The sequence below is a fragment of the Zingiber officinale genome, chromosome 2A (genome assembly GCF_018446385.1).
Source record: "Zingiber officinale cultivar Zhangliang chromosome 2A, Zo_v1.1, whole genome shotgun sequence".
NCBI lineage: Eukaryota > Viridiplantae > Streptophyta > Magnoliopsida > Zingiberales > Zingiberaceae > Zingiber > Zingiber officinale.
In genome coordinates this window covers 5,113,009-5,132,422 of record NC_055988.1, presented here as the reverse complement: position 1 = coordinate 5,132,422, position 19,414 = coordinate 5,113,009, and the positions used below count along the sequence as shown (strand labels likewise).

At 40.4% G+C, this 19,414-nt stretch overlaps 1 protein-coding gene across 1 annotated transcript; it reads left to right on the top strand.

Moving 5' to 3' along the window:
• Positions 1–14,359: 14,359 nt before the first annotated feature.
• LOC122040599 (protein SPIRAL1-like 3) lies at positions 14,360–18,083 on the top strand. The gene is made up of 3 exons (XM_042599963.1): positions 14,360–14,491; positions 14,965–15,275; positions 17,809–18,083. The coding sequence occupies exons 2-3, from the start codon at positions 14,979–14,981 to the stop codon at positions 17,890–17,892; spliced, it is 381 nt and encodes a 126-aa protein (XP_042455897.1). The 5' UTR covers positions 14,360–14,491; positions 14,965–14,978; the 3' UTR covers positions 17,893–18,083.
• Positions 18,084–19,414: the final 1,331 nt, after the last annotated feature.

The window sequence follows — 19,414 nt, the reverse complement described above, 5'->3', positions numbered from 1 at the left end:
TGGTCGGCTCACCCTTCTTCGACGGGCCACCTGGCCTTTTGACCTCCACGTGGTGTTGACCCCTCGTTAGGGGGTCCCGGGCTCTTACCACCGGATCACTTGCCTTCCCCTCGAGTCTAGTCGAAGGAGGCGAAGTCCGACTGACTGGACTGCCGATCTGACTGAGCAATGATAACTGCATTAGGCCGCTCGGCCAGGCCTAGGGATACTCATCCGTTCGGCGGTATCTTGTCCGTGACTTGTGTTCTTTGGGAATCCATGTCCGATGCTTTCCCCTACTACCCATCACGTGCGCTGCGCACGGTAAGGGGTCCTCATTAAATGCAGCCAATATCCTGCAGATACGTGGCAATCGTGCGTTTGTCAGAGTATGACGGTGACGTCACTTCCGATGGGACATCCGCCGTTTGAATTGAACGGCCGGATGATGACCTCGTTATCGACGACCTGGATCGGACGGTGTAAATCGATCGCGGCCGCCCTTATAAAGCTCCCGACCCCAGCTCTTCGCCGTATTTCGACCTTATCGTCTCCAGCCATCCCTCTGTTCCTTTTTTCCGGCGACCTTGCATTTCAGCTCTCCGACGACTCTACAGCCCCCTTCGATCATCTTCTCTGCCCGTAAGGATTCCTTTTCCTTGCTGTCTCTCCTTTTTTCTTTCTATTAGCTATTTCTTTCATCATCCCGCATTCTTTCCCTATTTTTGTTTCTCCTTCCTTCCGTCACACGTCCATCCCTGGCCTTATACCATGACCAATACGTCACAGCCGACCGGCGGTGCTTCGGGTCTTTGGTATTCGACCATGGAAAGCCGGTTCGACGAGGAGGACGCCTTGCGCCTCACTCGAACTTATGATCTGCAGACCGACCACCAAATAGTGTTAGCCACACCGGCCGATCGACCTAATGAACCGCCGCCCAGCACTGTTCTATTCTTCCGAGACCAATTTTTGGCCAGGCTACGCTTCCCACCCCACGAGTTCTTCTTACAAATCTGCAATTATTTTCGCATTCCGCTCGACCAGGTAGTCCCTAACTCCATTAGGCTGCTGAGCGGAGTGATAGTCCTTTTTAAACTGAACAACATCCCCCTCGATCCTAAAATTTTTCACTACTTTTTTTATCCCATGCAAGCCGAGTGGGGTACCTTTATTTTCCAATCTAGGATAGGTTTCGTCCTTTTTGATAATATGTCAAGCTCCAACAAACATTGGAAGGAGCACTTTTTCTATGTGCATTTTCCCGAGCTGCCAACTTTTCGTACCAAGTGGCAGACGGCGATGCCGGCGCAACCGGAGCTCGGCAAATTTAGAGATGACGCGACCTACCTTCATGCGGCCGAGCGGTTGGTGGGTCAGCGCTACCACATTGACAAGCTGCTCCTCCCAGGAGTAATGTATCTATTCGGACTGTCTTCCACCCCAGCCGATCTGCCTTGTAGCATGAGTAAGCACTTCTCATCCCTCCTTTTTCTTTTGTTCTAATTGATTTAATCTTTGTTTCTGCAGCTGAAGTTATGTGGCGTGCCAAGGCGACCGAGAAGCTCAAATTGAAAGCCGCTCAGATTGAGGCGGTGAAGAACAAGGAGGTCGCCGAGCGGGGCCTTAATCCAGCCGATCCGACCGGCGAATTAAGCGAAGGGACCCAGGATGCCCCTGAAGCCTTAGCAGCTACTACCTCTCACAACGAGGCAGCAGGCGGCACAGAACCTTCTACCCAAGCCGAGGTGGAGGGCCGTTCGGCCGATGATGTTCCGCCGGTTGTAGTTTTTCTTCATCCGCTGCCGGTACGCCATCAGCCGAACGGACGCCTTGGCTCTTTCTTCTTCGACCAGATCCAACTCCATGTTCCTCCGCTCGGCGTTGTCCTCATCATAATTTTGGATCCGAGCGGATTCGACGCCGACTTCAACAGGAATGACCGCTTCGCCGCCATACACCAGGTGGAAAGGCGTGACGCCCGTCCCTTCCTTTGGAGCCGTTCGGATGGCCCATAAGACGCCCCGCACTTCATCAACCCAACTTCCTCCCAAGTGATCGAGCCGAGCGCGCAGAATGCGAAGAATTTCCTGATTGGCTACTTCGGCTTGACCATTGCTTTGAGGATAGGCTACTGATGTGAAGTGTTGCTCGATGCCATAGCTTTGGCACCAATCTTCGTGCAATTTTCCGGTGAACTGTCGTCCGTTGTCGGAAATAAGTCGTCGGGGGATGCCGAACCGACAGATGATGTTCTGCCAAATAAATTTCTTGACCATCTGCTCGGTGATCCTGGCTAGCGGCTCGGCTTCCACCCACTTGGAAAAATAATCGACCGCCACTAGTAGAAACTTCCGCTGTCCGGTCGCCATAGGGAATGGACCAACGATATCCATTCCCCACTGGTCGAACGGACATGAGACCGTTGACGCCTTCATTTCCTCTGCCGGTCGGTGGTTGAAGTTATGATACTTCTGGCATGAGAGGCACGTCGACATGGTCCGAGAGGCGTCTGCTTGTAAAGTCGGCCAAAAGTACCCGGCCAACAGGATCTTCTTAGCCAGCGATCATCCGCCCGGATGTCCTCCGCAGGATCCTTGATGTAATTATTGGAGGATGTAAGCCGAGTCCTCCGAACTCACACATTTCAACAGTGGGCGTGAGAAAGCCTTCTTGTAAAGCTGATCGCCGATTAGAGTGAACCGACCGGCTCTCCTCCTTAGCAGCTGAGCTTCATTCTGATCGGACGACGTGGCGCCCGAGCGCAGAAACTCCGTGATGGGTGTCCGCCAGTCGCTTGGACATGTGAGGCCTTCCATCCGGTCGACGTGCGCCACCAACAGTACTTTTTCAATTGGCTGCTGAATGGCGACCGACGTTATTGAGCTCACGAGTTTGGCTAACTTATCGGCTGCTTGATTTTCTGCTCTAGGTATCTTCTGGACAATAACTTCTTTAAAATTGGTTTTGAGCTTCTCAAAGACTTCAACGTAGAGCTTGAGCCGAGCACTATTGATTTCGAAGGCACCAGAAAGCTGCTGAGCGGCCAACTGCGAATCCGAGTGAAGCGTTACCCGACCGGCTCCCACATGCCGAGCTACCTGCAAGCCAGCTATGAGGGCCTCATACTCTGCTTCATTGTTGGTAGCTTTATAATCCAGCCGGACGGATAAGTGCATCTTCTCTTCTTGAGGGGAGAGTAACAATATTCCAATCCCGCTTCCGAGTCGAGTGGACGACCCATCCACATATATTCTCCACATAGCTTCCAGCTCCGGCCTTTGTACCACAGTCACAAAATCGGCCAAGGATTGCGCTTTGATCGCCGAGCGGGGCTGGTATTGGATGTCAAATTCAATTAACTCCGTCGTCCATTTAATGAGCCGCTCGGACGCTTCTGGATTCAGCAATACACGCCCGAGCGGGCTATTGGTTTTGACAATGATAGTATGCGCCAAGAAATATGGACGAAGGCGCCGAGCGGCGAGGACGAGAGCGAAAGATAGCTTTTCGAGCCCAGTATAGCGAGATTCAGCATCTTTTAAAATGTGACTAAGGAAATACACAGACTCCTCTCCGCTCGCCCTCACCAATACTGAGCCGATTGCCTGATCGATCGAGGACAGATAAATACAAAGTGGCTCACCAATAGTCGGCTTGGCTAATACCGGGAGCGAATTCAGATATGCTTTTAAATCTTCGAACTCCCGGTCGCATTCTTCGTCCCAGGGAAATTTTGTAGCCTTGCGTAAGATTTTGAAAAAAGGAAGGCTCCGGTCGGCGGTTTTGGAGATGAATCTGGACAGAGCGGTTATCCGACCGGTCAAACGTTGCACTTCCCTTGTATTTCTTGGAGGCGGCATATCTTGTAGAGCTTTCACCTTGCTGGGGTTTGCTTCGATGCCCCGCTCGGTCACTATGTACCCAAGAAATGCCCTCCTTTTGCCCTAAACCCTAAACCCTAAACCCTAAACCCGATCTCCTCCACGTTGATGTACTCGTTGGCTCGGTGCAGCATATGGTCATAGTCTCGAGGCGGCTTCCGAACTAGCGAGCGGAAGAAGTCCCCATCCACTAGGCCTTGTGTGAAGGCATTCATCATGGTTTCCGAAGTTGCCGTTGGAATATCCATCGCCACTTTGTCGAATCGCTGGATGTAAGCTCGGAGCGATTCACGGGCTTCTTGCTTGATGGCGAACAGGCTCACGCTCGTTTTCTGGTAGCGTCAGCTGCTTGCAAAATGGTGGAGAAAGGCTGTTCGGAAGTGTTTGAAGCTTGTGATGGATCCGTCCGGCAACCTCCGAAACCACCGTTGAGCCGATCCCGAGAGAGTGGTAAGAAAAACTCGGCACTTTACTCCATCTGTGTATTGATGGAGAGTAGCTGTGTTATCGAACTTACCTAGATGATCATCTGGGTCGGTTGTCCCATTATACTCGCCGATCGTCGGAGGCACATAGTGCTTCGGCAGAGGATCTCTAAGAATAGCTTCTGAAAATTGGCGATTAATCCTCTCGGGTGATGCGTCCGCTCGGGGGGCATTCCCTTTCTGTCATCTCGTCTAGGCATCTCATCCGAAGAAGATCCCCTATCTCTATGAGATGGTACGGCTTCAGGGGTGCGGAATAGGGCTCGATGAAATGCGACGGTGGCTGGTGGTGCTTCCGCTCGACCACCAGACGCTGATTTTGCTTGCTGCTCTGGCCGCTCGGCTGTGGCTTTCTATTTTTGCTCCACGAGCTTGGCGGCCCTTATCTCGATCAGAGCGTCGAGTTCCTCGTTCGAAAGCGTCACCATGTGTTGTCGTCCAGCCTCGTCTATTGCTTCCGATCGGATGCAGGAGCGTTCCCACAGATGACGCCAAATTGATCCTGTCCGAACGCTGACTCAACGGACGCTGGGCACGTGACACTCTCCTAATCGATGACGTGGGCCTCCGGCTAGTCGTACGAAGCTCCGGCGGACCTGCACAGAAGTCGGGTCGGGAAGGGGTTCCCGGCGGCGACCCTCCGACACTCAAGTCAGGTAAGCAAATGGTGGAAAGAGTAGCTCCAAAGGTCTTGAACGCGTACCTCCGGCGAAGTCTGCGGCTCTTTATATAGAGCGGTGAAAGAGCTTCTACACACCCACCGAGGCGTGTACGTGTCCGCAGCCCATACCTCGGTATGTGTGTGTCAGAAAGCTTACCTGACGCCATACTGCAACAGTCCCATCACGCCTTCGATGGGACAACAGGACATCCCGTTGTCAGACTAGGAGTATGGCTCAGCCATACGACTTGACGGCTGTCAGCAGATGTTCCTGTCCCTATTTACCCACCGCCGGCCACCGCTGGCCAGGACGTCCATCCGGCCGGCTAGACGAAGAGCGCCGCCCGGAAGGCTTTAATTCCCTGCGCCGGCCGGGCGGTGCCCCCATTACGTCCTGCCTTCTCTTAGCCTTCCGCTCGGTCACTATCTACTGTTTCATTGAGCGTCGAAACCCCGATCACTGTCAGGGTGCCTTTTACTATCAGATGTTTACTGGCAGACCGATCGGCTTGCCCTTTGGTCGGCTCACCCTTCTTCGACGGACCACCTGACCTTTTGACCTTCACGTGGCGTTGACCCCTCGTTAGGGGGTCCCGGGCTCTTACCACCGGATCAGCAGTCAAAAAGACATCAACGTAATAGAAGGATGACCCGATGTTACAATTGCAACGAGGAAGGGGCACATCAAGGATGATTGCCCAAAACTAAAGAAAAGGGGTAAGGAGAAGTCTCAAAGACCGACGTCCTCGAAGCGCAAGAGTCTGAAGGTTACATGGGATGAATCGTCATCTTCGGAATCAGATGTCGAAGCCTTCTCGGGATTAGCACTAATGGCCAACCATCTTTTCGAAGAAACCAGCTCAGAGAGGAGCATAGATGAAGGGGGAGGATCATCAGAAGAAGAAAGCTACGATAAAGGGGGAGCATCACCAAGTGAGGTAAGTAAGGTACGTGCTCTAACCCGTACTCAGTCTTTTCAATTTATCAAAGTGCTTACGTAAGATCTAGCAAAATTAGAAAAAGAGAATGCTGAATTGAAATTAGATTTAGCAAAAGCATGCCCACTAGACATGTATGATAATTTAAAATTAGAAAATGAGAAATTGAAAAATGAAATTAAAAAATTGAAAAATGATTATGCATGCTTAAATAAATTTCCAAAATCAAAATTTAGAATATATGAAAAATTAAATTGGTATATTAGAAAACATCAGGGATAACTTAGAAAAAATCTCAAAAGTTATATACCCCCTAACTTCTTGAATAATCCAGTAGGAAGGAACCTTTACTAGGTTCCAAAATTCTATCTAGACTAAATTTTTTTTGTTAAAGCTTTCAGCGAGAAAATTAAAAATTAAAATTTTTTTATGAGGCTTCGTCTAAGGAAGTGGTTGTTGCTCCAATAACCAAGAAGACCTAGTGTCTCGCCACGACCTGTAAGCCAAAATATTGAAATAAAATGTTTAATTAACTTTTTAGTAATGTATTAAAATTAAATAATGTTTTAAAAAGTTTTTTCAAACATTTTTGTTTCTAAAATACTTTTATACTTAGAAAAATGTTTCATGCATAAAATTTTTTACTTAGAAAAATTCTCTAATAATATTTCTTTTAAAGCTTGAACTTTTCCTTAGAAAACTTCTACTTGAAAATTATGACCCCAATTTTTGATGTGATCAAAGGGAGAGAGATAGGAAAGTTTAGGGAAAGTTAAAAAAGTAAAAATTTCTTTTTCTTAGTGTTGCAAATTCTATTATTGCAATCTTTATGCTTAAACTGTTAGTTTAGTAATTTCTATAAATTACTGTTTGTCTTTTTTTTCCCTAACTTGAACTTGGGTTTATGAACATCAAAAAGAGGGAGATTGTTGGATGTCATGGTTGTTTTGATGTGATCAACCAAGTTAGGTTAGGTTCTGTTTGTTATCTGATCCCTGTGTCTAAGTGTGCAGGAGATTAGGACCGCAGGAAGTCGAGCGGAAGACATAGCTAGCGAGAAGGACGACACGGGAAGGGAGCCGACGGGCTCGGTGCGTCCGAAGGACAAGAGAGCTGCGGAAGAGTACACCGGTGGACGAGAAGAACGTGTGCGACGTTCGAGGGACGAAAAGCCGGGTTGGAAGCCTGCTCAAGGAGAAGACCAAAAATTGGGTTCGGGTGAGCCCTATTTCGATTGGCTGGAATCACCCAAGCGTTTGGAACTTTGGAAGCCAAAATGAAGACAAAGACATGCTGGAAGAAGGAGCTGAAGGCGCTGGTTGAAGGCACCCTTGAAGGCACCTTCAAACTTGTCCGAGGCACCCTCAACTTGTCCGAGGCGCCCTCAACCTCGATTAGAGGCACCTTGGACCTGACCAAACTGGCAGTTTGGAATCGGATAGAACTCTATCCGATCTTCACATTGGAGGCGCCTCGGATGTTCTTCGGAGGCGCCCTCAACCTTAGAGATAGAGTTTCCAGGGGCTATAAAAGGATCCCTAGACCTAGAAATTATTCATCGAACTAAGTATTCAATTCCTAGCAACTTGTAAGAGCTTTCCGTGTGTAAAAGACTTCTCCGCCTTCAGAGAAGGAGATTGATAGTGCGCTATTCCACCGCCTTGGATTAACAACCCTCTTGGTTGTAACCAAGTCAACTGCTGAATCTTCCTTTCTGCTTTTTTACTTTTATTTATGTTTTATTTAATAGTTGCTTTTATTTTAGAGTTGAAAGTTTGAGGAGAGTATTCTTTATTTTTCAGGCAATTCACCCCTCCCCTCTTGCCGACCCCGCTGCTCCAACAGTAATAACCAAGACAATCAAACCTCTAACACGTTTATGTAACGTGATTCGGAGATCACTTACTCATACTCCACGGCTGTCTGTAAGGTGGACGATCCCGATCCGTCGGTGGATGACTCCTCGGAAAACCTTCGGCTAGCTCAAGCTCCTTGTTGGTGGAAAAACCTCACCACAAACACTTGAATACAAGCACACCGATCACATGAGGGCTTGGCAGACTCTAATAGGCTTTAGCCAAGTCTATTTCATCAACCTTTACCAAGCTTCCAATGCTTGGTTATATAGGCCACGAGTTGAAAAATCCCGCCTACCAGTCAACTGCCCTCTGTGGAAATTCGACCGTTACAACTCAACGGCTCGATACCAATCGACTGATGCTTCCATAAGTCGACTGCTCCACACTAATCAAATGAACAGAAGCATTCTGTTCGCTCCCACTCGACTACCCGGTCGATCGCACCAGTCAACTAATGAAAACACCAGTCGACTGCTACAGTAACACTACAGTATTGCTACAGTACCCCCTTAATCCTAAGATTTAACCTCCAAATACATTCACTCAGTACTCATCCTCACCCGACCAACCTAGACTTAGTCTTCTAGCCTCCTCCATCAGCCTTGCACCCCTCGGATGTCTCCCCATCCTTCACGTCTTACCTTCTAGAGCTTCCATCGACCTTGTCATTGTTGTCGAGTCTTCCTTTTCCAAGAGGTTGTGCCTCCGGGACTTTATCTATTACCAAATCACACTTGGACTTACGTTGTCAAGACTACGTGCTTGGTCTTACACCGCCAAGACTCATCCTTGGACTTCCCTTCTTTGCCAAGATCACACTTGGACTTTCCTTGTTGTACCTGTATCCTGCACATTCACAATCCATATCAAATACAATAATAAACCTAACTTAAACCTTTGCCCAAACATAAAAACCTAGGGTCACTAGATTGCTCCAACACACGGTTCACCACATTTCAAGATTATTATGTTAAAAATTTAAAAATTTAAAAATTTAAAAATTATGAATTAAAATTTATTGTAAAAAAGGGCTTGCACTTATTTAAGTTGTCTACGTATCCCCTTAGGGTATAGGGGAATCAAAGTCCACGTTGTTCTTTTACATTTTTATCCTTTACATTGTCACTTACTTCCATTTCCTGTTCCTGTCGTATTCGTTCCTTCAGTATCAAAATCTTCAACTTCGTCATCTGAAAGTTGCATTCCTTGAATTCTTTTCTCCGCTCTGGTCCAATCGTCCAGTAATGCTTGGGCTTCCAATGAGTTGGGAGACAGACAAAGTTGATTATCGTTCATCTAATATGTTACCGCCGACACTGAATGTATGCTCCACAACAACAGTTGACACTAGACAAGCTAAAATTTCTTTGGCGATCACGGAGAACACAAGAAAGCTTTGAGATTTCTGTGACTACCTCTTTAAGATATCAAAATTTTCATTACTTGCTTCATTAAAATCAAAATAAGTAAAATAATTCTCAAGTTCCTCTGTCAAACTTGAGGATACTCGTGGATGTTTTATCCGTGCTTTTAATAAAAGTTGTGCTTTTGTAAGTTTTAAATTACTGATCCGGCGATAAGAATAGGAAACCCCCGTGCTGGGAAGTCAACGCTAAGTGGAAGTCAAAGGGTCAGGTGGTCCATCGGATAAGGATGGACCGACCGGACTCATGAGAAAGGGCGGACCGATCGGCCGACCAGAGAAGGATGGGCCGACCTCCCGGGCGGCCGACCGGTGAATAACCGATGGCAACAGGTGCCTCGGCAGGAGTCGGGGTTCCAGCGCTCGATTGAACAGGAACGATGGGCCTAGCGGAAGGACCACCTTCAGTCTTCCCAGATGGGCGACCACCTACGTCGGACTAAAGACAAGCGCTCTGGCCTAGCGGCTGGATGGTCGATCCTAGAAGAAGTCAAAGAATAGGGGACAGTGTAGACGTCATCTCAGTAACCCCTGTTGCTGACAACATGCATGTTCGAAGACTAAACCATACTGCGTATGGTGCGATTGAATATTCTGCTGTCCCATCAAGGAGACGCACAGACTGTAGCGGCATGGAGTCAAACATGCTCTTCTGACAAGCCCATGTTGAGGTATGGGGTATGACACGTGTACACCTCGGGTTGTGTGCACCAAGCTCCCGTGGCTCTATATAAACGCCATCAGACTTCATCGGAGATATGCAATCTGAGATCCCTGGAGCCACCTTCTTGCTATTCGTTTTTCTGACTTGAGCGTCGGAGGGTCGTCGCCGGGAACCCCTTCCCGGCCCGACTTCTTTGCAGGATCGCCGGAAGTTCGCACCAGCAATCGAAGACCCACGTCATCAGCGCCACGCACCCAGCGCCCGTTGACTCAGCTTTCGAACAGGATCAATTACTATTAGTAGTTTGTTGTATTTCAGAAACATTAATTTATGTTCCATATTTTGCATAATATTGATTATAAATATTATATAAATAAATTCTAACATTATATATAATATTAACCGGATAAGGAGAAGAAGAATCTTTAATTGAAATTAAATCGTTATAATATAAAGTTAACATTTCTTGTAAAAACTTCTAATTTAAATCTAGGATCTACAGCAAATGCAATTAAATAAATTCCAGAAATAAAATAAAAATATTTTTCACATTTAATTTGCATAGTTAAAATACAAGGAGATAAACATTCATTATTAATATGTTCATTTAAAACTAATACTATATTAGAATTTTTTATTAAAACTAATTGAATAGTGGGATAATAAACACCGGAAAGTTGTTCAATTGCATCATTAAATAATTTTAAATTTTCACAAATACTACTATAGATATTCCCACTGGCGGAGGCAGGGGGGCGCGAGGGGGTGCGGAAGCACCCCCTTGCTTTTGGAGAAAAAAAAAATAAAAAATTAATTATGATTAAAAAATAAAGGATATAATTATAATTTTTTAAAATTATTGGATTTTTTCATAAAAATGTCATTAAAACACCTTTTCTCTCCTTTCTTCTCCTGCTGCTGCAACTTTCTTTTTTCTTTTATGCCGCCGAACCTTTTTTTTTCTTTTAAGCCGCCGAACCTTTTTTTTCCCTAAATTAATCCTTCTTCTTTTAACCAAAAATCTTAATCGCACTAAGAAATTTTATTATTTCTCCCTGGTTTCCTCAAACCGTTGCCCTCATCTTTGTTGCCTCTTTACTTCATCGACACCTCATGCCAGTAACGCCACTACTGTTCATGGTTTGCCTATTTCGTCGACGCCACTACCACTGTGCTCCGCCGGTGATTCTCTACAACAAGCAAAATCTCTTCAATTTTAGGTGAATCTTATTCCTTATTTCATCTAATTTTAACCAGCAAAATCTAATGAACAAATTTACAACATTTTCAACAGATGAACATTCGTAAGATCCAGTTGCCTCCTCTTGTTTGTATGTCTAGATCTGATGCTGGTGGTTCAAGTATTAAAAAATAATTCCTTTATTGGTATGTCCATATTTTTATGTCTGTATCATTATCATTATCAATTTAGTATTCTTTTAATATTTTTTTTGATAGAAAGAAATTTTTTTTAATCTTTTCTTTGAGCACCCTTCAAAATTTTTGTCTAGATCCGCCACTGGATATTCCATTGTTGTGAAAATAAATATATATTAGTATTAGTATTTTGTGCAAAAAAATGAACATAATAACTCTTTATATTGAAATGAATCTTATAATAATTAGTATGTTGAATTCAAACGTGTTGGTACATCACATGAAAATTTTTTAGGTCTCATTCCATTAATTTTATAAAACTTACCTCATTGTTTCATTATAGATAGATGAAACCATAAATAAGAAATTACAATTCTAATTAGTTTAATATAATTTTCTAAAATTTCTAATTCATCTTGAGCACATAAATTTAAAATATGACATACACAATGATTATGAAAAAACAAACCGTCAATAATAGGTTTACAAACAAATTTTAGATCATCTATACCAGCAGTATTGGAACTAGCATTATTTAATGATATTAAAAATATTTTATAAGTTAAGTCATATTCTTCTAAAATTAAATATAATAATTGCGCGATGTTATGAGCATTATATGATTCATCAAAAACTCTATAAGTGAACAATCTTTTTTGGAGATTCCAAGAGTTATCAATCCAATGACACACCTATATATGAATGTGTTTGCTAATAATCACTCCAAATATCAGAACATAAGGAAACTTTATTATCTCATTTACTAAATTCATCAATTAATTTTTTTCCTTATTTTACTAATTTTTTAATTATACGAGTAAGTGTAGTCCTAAGAACACGTTTAGCGCATGAATTAAGAGATTCTTTACGAAAATCTTCAAATGTGCATTTATATCCAAAACTAAAAGAAAGATGTTTTACGGAAATAAATTTAGCTAATGATTCTCTTAATTTATTATCCGAATATAAAATTAAACCGAAATTAGTACTACTGATAGTTGAAGAAAATCTTGATAACTGTGTTTGAGAACGGTTAAGTCTATATTCCGTCGGGTGCTTCATTTCTACATATTGTTTCAATGACTCATAGCTGTCGCCGACTTAAAATTTGTAGGAAGTATTGCAGTGCTTACATTTTGCACGTATTTCTTCCGACGGAAGAATGATCTTCTCAAAATGTTTAGTAAAAATAGAAGACTTTAGATGAGGAAGTTCCCGAACCTTAGAAGTAATTACATCAGTACTTCTTTGTGTTTCGGTTGTCGAATTCAGAAGGTGCTCGATCTCATCATTGGTGGATTGAATGTTGGGATCCTCCTCTCACAGATTTATTATTTCTTTTCCCTTCTTAGCTCGAGATGAAGCACCTTCACGATCTCCTTCCATTGTACTTGAAAATTAGAAACGAAAGCGTATAAAGAATATATAAAATTGAGATTAAGAGTAGAGAAGATGTGTGTAAAAATGATGAAATGAGCTCTTTATTTATAAAATTTGGATAATAACGGACACTAAATCATAGTCATTGATAAAAAAATGATTAAATGATCTTAACCGTTGAAAAAATACCCAAACACTCCCACCCTCCCAATAGTTGGGAACCGCTGATTCCAACTGCTAGGAATCGTTGGTTAACTGACGGTTAAAATTGTAAAAAAGATTTTTTTTTTTTTTTTTTTTTTTTTTTTTGAACCGACAAGCTGAATCGGCTATTAATCGATAGTCCGCCGGATTTTCATCAAAGAACTTGTCGGACCAATTCAGGTTCAACCTAGTAAATTGGGTCAACGGGCAATCGATTCATTGATCCGATTACCGGCCCGGATCGGGTGAGATTTGGGGTCGGGTCTAGTGTCTTTAACGGATGTATCTTTTTTCTAAGGCACAGAAATTAGAGAGCTGCTTTTCCCACCCCCGCATCTGACACACACCCCTCTCCTTCTCCCCTCTCTTCCTGCCAAAAGACGCATGTGCCCTCCACTTCTATTTTTTTTTAATTTAATTTTTATTTGGTACTCCGAGTCCGTCAAATAAATTTTATTTAGTTTTTAGTTTTTATTTTTTAATTAATTTAATTTATTATTTTTTTTCATAATACTGTTATTTTTTTAATTGATTTTTTAAAATTTTATTTTTTATTGATTTTTTTTGTTAATCAATTTTTTTTATCAGTTTTATTTTTTTAATAATTTTTTATATGTTTATAATTTGTGTTTATTTTTAATTTATATTTAAAACTAACAAAAATACTAATAATTAATAGTGAACACATTCATAACTTAGGAATAAAAATAATTTTTCCAAATAAAGAGTACATATAATAATAAAAAAACATGAAAATATATAAAAATAAAAATCTTAATCAAAATTGCCTCCAAATTCTGCTCCCGACGCATTTGATTAAAGAAATAAAACTAAATAAATATTTAAAAAATAATAAATAAAATTAATTAAAAATAAAACTAAATAATTATTTAAAAAATAATAAATAAAATTAATTAAAAATAAAACTTAAATAAAATTTTAAAAAATATAAGTATTAATGAAAAATAATAAACAAAATTAATTAAAAAATAAAAATAAATAAATTAAAAATATATATAAGTATTAATGAAAAATAATAAACAAAATTAATTAAAAAATAAAAATAAATAAATTAAAAATATATATAAGTATTAATGAAAAATAATAAATAAAATTGATTAAAAAATTAAAATTAAATAAAAATTTAAAAATCTATAAGTATGAATGAAAAAATTAATAAATAAAATTAAATTTAAAAATAAAACTAAAAAAATCAAAAAAAAAATCAAAAAAGATAGAGGGGCAGAACGGACATTTAAAGGGGGGGAGAGAGAAGGGGGAGGGGAGGTGCGCGTGTCAGGGGAGGGGGGAAAAGCAATTTACCAGAAATTAACGTCCCACTATTCATGAATTTCGATCCCACCCCTCCACTGACCACCACCGCTGCCCGTGGGGACGTGCTGAGTGGAATATAGGTTTAGCAAGGCAGAGGTGGGACCCATCGGAGGGGCCGCGGTTTATGAGGGTAACTTAGCCGGGTTTGTAGGAATACCACTAACGACGTAAATTACTTTTCTGTATAAATTTAGGAGGAGAGAGCAATGCGAAAGCCCTTCTCCATTTTGAATCCTCCTTCTCTTTCCACCATCATCCGTCGAGCGTCCAAGCGCCTCGCTGATCGGAGAAAAAGAGGGGAGGTATCGAGCCCTAATTGCATTTTCGTGCTTGCATTCTTTCTTTTATTTGTATTATCATTTTTTTTAATCGTATGATCGCTTATCGGATCAGGCAAGACGGAGGAGTGGAACCCTAAGTCTAGATCTGTCGTCCCGCCGTTCAGATCTCTCTCTCCTCGCTGATTTTTTGTTTGATGTTGGTTTTGATTTCCCTTCGACTCCGTCGGAGACGATGCATTTTGATTTTTCTTTGTCATTTCCGTGTCTTTTTTGGTCTACATTGTTTAAATTCCTAGATCGACCTTAACGGCAGTATTTGGGCATTTAGAAAGAAAATGCATACTTAATATACGTTTGTTTTTATTTTTTGGTCATTTTCTTTAATAAAGTAGGTTCCATATTGTGTTTCTTGTGTGGTTATTCCGTTTGTGCACTTCTGAGAGTTATATTAAAATCAGTGAATCTAGCTTTTACGACAAAATATTAATCTGCAGATCGATAAATAAAAATGGGTCGTGGAGTTAGCTGTGGAGGGGGGCAAAGTTCTCTGGGTTACCTATTTGGGAATGGTGACGCTCCTAAATCTGCTGGAGAGCCTGCTGAATCTGTTGAGAAACCAGCTCCTAAATCTGCTGGAGAGCCTGCTGAATCTGTTGAGAAACCAGCTCCTAAATCTGCCGAACCTGTTCAGCAATCAGCTCCTGCAACACAAGTTGATAACAAGCAAATTCCTGCTGGTATCCAAGGGAATCTAGCAAACAACTACCAGCGATCTGATGGCCAGAACTGTGGAAACTTTATAACGGTAAAGCATTCCTTGGCTTTGCACCCTGTAGTTTTCAGAAGAAGCTTACATTTTTGCACGGAATATAAATTTGAAGAACTTAAACAGTGAATTTCTTATTGATGATTAACTGTATAACTGGCCGCAGGTACTTCTATGTGATTTGCTCCTCTTGTGATTTATGAGATTTTTTGGTTTATATCTACCTTGTTGATTATACTGTATTCCTAAAACATATTCTAGTTGTTACTTGTTGTCTCTTTTTCTATCATTTTTATAGAAAAACTTTCTCTTGATTTATATTGTTTCATTTGATGAAACTGGAAAATAGAGTAGTTATCTGAAACAAGTTATTCTGTGACTGTGATTATCCACAACGAGATGAGATCCTCTGTCCCGAAAATGGTGTGTCCCCGTGTCCCCTCGCCAATCGGACGGGTATGATATTCTCGTGATGTACATTGCATCCTTGAGATGTGATTTAATTCGTCCGATCGGCGAAGGGACACGGGGACACGTCATTTTCGGGACAGAGGATCTCATCTCATCCACAACTGAACATGTGTAATTCAATCTGACTAAACTTTGTTCTCTTTTGAGATTACACTAAATAATCTATTCACTACAAGCATACCTTGACTTCCATGCAGTGATATCTTGGCTTTAATATTACATAAGTCTAATATATTTTGATATTTTTATTGTACACATCTTTCATTCTTTCCAGCCTCTTCATTTCTATTGTATAACACAAAATTCATATTACTTTTGATAGTGGGTTGTGTTTATTTTTGGATATATTGGGTTTAACCCGAGGGTTTTTGTTTATTTGACATGCTGAGTTTAATTTTAATGGCCTGATTTATTTTTAGATCACACACTCAAATCATGAATAGTATCATTCTAACAGCATGTGTCAAGTTTGTCACATGGGCAGATGATGTGTCTGGTTTGGCGTTTTAGACAAGGGATCACATTGCATGCGTGATATAATGTCCTTTATGGCAGTTCAAGCGCATAGGGGGCTAGGCAAGTGCATATGCTGGCCAGGTTACCTTGTATACAGTGACAAGGAAAAAATATTGGTATTTTTTTTATGATCTATAACTTGATGAGGACCTTTGAGTTGTTTTTATCCACTAAATAAGACTAATTCTTTTATTGTGAAATCCTAAATCAAGCCTCTAACTTGGGAGCACATTACTTATAAGTAAATTGTGGAATGGATCGCCTAGCTTCCACTTGGAAACATCTTTTAAAACCTTGCTAAATGAGTAACAGCTATAAGGTTGGCCTCGAGGATGGAAAAACTAATGTGGTTGAAGATGGTATGGTATGGAGTTAAGGTCACCATGAGATTAGCATTGGTAGTGGGGAATCCTTAAAGATTGCTGGCTAGTCAATGCAAGAAGGTACTTGGAGAAGGTTGATAATTTTGCTGTTCATATCAATGAGATGCAGGTAGCCTTATTGTGGTCAATATTAATTAGCTAGTTGATGCACATAGTACAAGTGTGAGATGAACTTAAGTGCATATTAAATTAATGAACAATAAAATAAGCACGGACTTCATGAACTTAGGCTATGGTTACTTTGGTGCTACATAACGATGTTACTAGAGAGTGGGAAGGAATTCAAGGTACACACTATGGAAGTCCGAATCCCAACAAATGAGTTTGACTTTAAAATTTTGAGATTGCTTGTCGATATGCCCCTGCATGAGCTCAAGATCCTTTTCAGCCTCATGTAAACAATTCTAACTTTTTCCCTTTACCTCCCCCTTCCCTTTCCAATCTCCCCTCCACCTCCCTCAATTTCCCTCTGGTAGAAAATGTGCAAGACTCGATGGTTGCACTTGTTGCAAAACCTTAGATTATGATTGTTAAAATTTAAAGCTCTGAACTTTATTTGATTGTGGTCTGTCCAAACCTAGGGCCATAGATTACAGATTAAGCAGGGCAAATTGTAGCATATTACACTACAACACTAATATTGAGGATTAATGTTGAGGGATACCCCTTATGTTTCATGCATTGTTTAAACAATGATTTCGTGTGTGTCTCTAGATATGCATATCATTTCAGAATATGCCATATGCCTTGGGTGCAAATACATATGCAGGGTTGCATATGGTTTTTAGTTTGCTATTTACTTGCTGAAATAAGAATGTTTTACTTTTATCAGATGACATAGCCCTTCCAGTTTAAGTTTGTTTCAAATAAATAGAATCGACCTAATGAAAAAGGGATAAATTATAGTTTGCATTTTGTTGATCGTTATATATAGTCAACATAGCTCTTCATATGTTTTCCTACTTATGCTTTGTAAACCTTTGGTTTCCAATAGGGGACAGAAGCCACGCCGGCAATTTCTTGGCGATGCAACTTCAATTTACTTTTTTAATGGGCAATTTCATCATCTAATATTCATGGTTTAGTATTCAGTTTATGCTTAATAGTATTCAGTTTCTTGGTGGTGGTAATGCACTGGACCATGTACATATTCTACTCGATATTGACATTCTGGAGCTGATTCTGAATTCTTCACCATCCAGGATCGCCCATCAACGAAGGTGCAAGCTGCTCCGGGCGGAGGCTCTTCCCTGGGCTTCCTCTTTGGCGACGGCGGCAGCAAGTGAGGAAAAGTGGAAAAGCAATTTGTCTTCTCTGCTTACATTCTGCGTTATTGGTAAAAGACTTGGTCGTGTATTATTATATAGTTTCATGTTGACAATGCTCCTGTTGAAGTTTAATGGTCACTCTGCTGTTTTCTACCATTTGACTAACGAGAAATCTATTCCTATGGGATGGATTGTGGTTTTATATTTCATTGAAGCTTAAATTTAGTTATTAAACAATAGTGAAGAAAAGAAGCCATGATGTGGTTATGGAATTGAGTCGGAAATTATTTTTATAATGAAAATTATATATTAATTATAGAATTTTATGTGTAATTTTATTAGTCTTTTCTTATTTTGATAAAATATTTTTCATCAAAGTGAAAGTATAATTGGATAAAAAATATGGAGAGAGGAAAAATTGTTGTATATAAATATTTCGTATAGGCACTTTGTGAGATTTTCTCTTTCTTTTTTTCTGAGGATTATTAGAGATAAATATTTTAAAAATCATCCTCTAAATATATACAAGCTGTTCGATTTAGTAACCAAAAAAACCATCTATCTTTAGGATTAATCGTCTTCGATTATTTATATATTTTTAAAATAGAGATAAAAATATCTTGAGTTTTTTTCCCATCGACATGATAAATCTATATGCGTCATTTAAAATTTATCTTGTTGATTATGTTATTTAGTACATAATCAAAACATATCATATCTGTGACAACGCTGATAGGCCGTGCTACTTGCAAGGCCAAACACTAGAATATACATAAATCCCATAGGGTACCCAATTAGTTTAGTTAGAGGGCGAAAATTTTAGAATAATAGAGTAAGCGGTTCATTCCTAACGTACACATTTTCTCAGGAATAAAAATCTCTTTTATCACAATTATTTAGGGTCGATTATGAGTTAATTTTATTATTTATCTTCTTTTAAAATTCTTTCGATTTTTTAACTATTAGCAGTTAGTTATAAATTGATTTTATAATTTTATTTGATGATTATATATATTACTATTTTACTATGTTATTAAAAATCTCCCCCTTTATCAACTAACTTTGGTGAAGTCTAAAATGAATTTACGTTAATATCTTTTTCTCTATTCACACTAAAAATAATTCCAAGGTTTATTAATAATTCCACAAGCGAAACAATAAGTGATCTAGAGTTCGAGACTCAGCTGCGGCGTATTATTATGAATGTTTCTCATCATTAATTTTCTCTGGTTGTTTTATATAAAAAAAATATAATTCTCTTTAGTCTCACATCTTAAAATTAACAATACTATGACCAACGAAGTTTCTATAAATATTTTAGGTCGATAATGTTAAAAAATATACTTTTCTTAATTTTTTTTACTAAGATAAGTATAATATTAAATTAAATTAATTTTTTTCATAGGAAAGCCCAGTAGTTTGTTGTTGGGATTCTTTAACGTCACCCTTGCATTATTGCACTATTGCATGGGTTACCCGAATAATTAACTTTGGTGAGTATAATATTAAATTAAATTAATTTTTTTCATAGGAAAGTCCG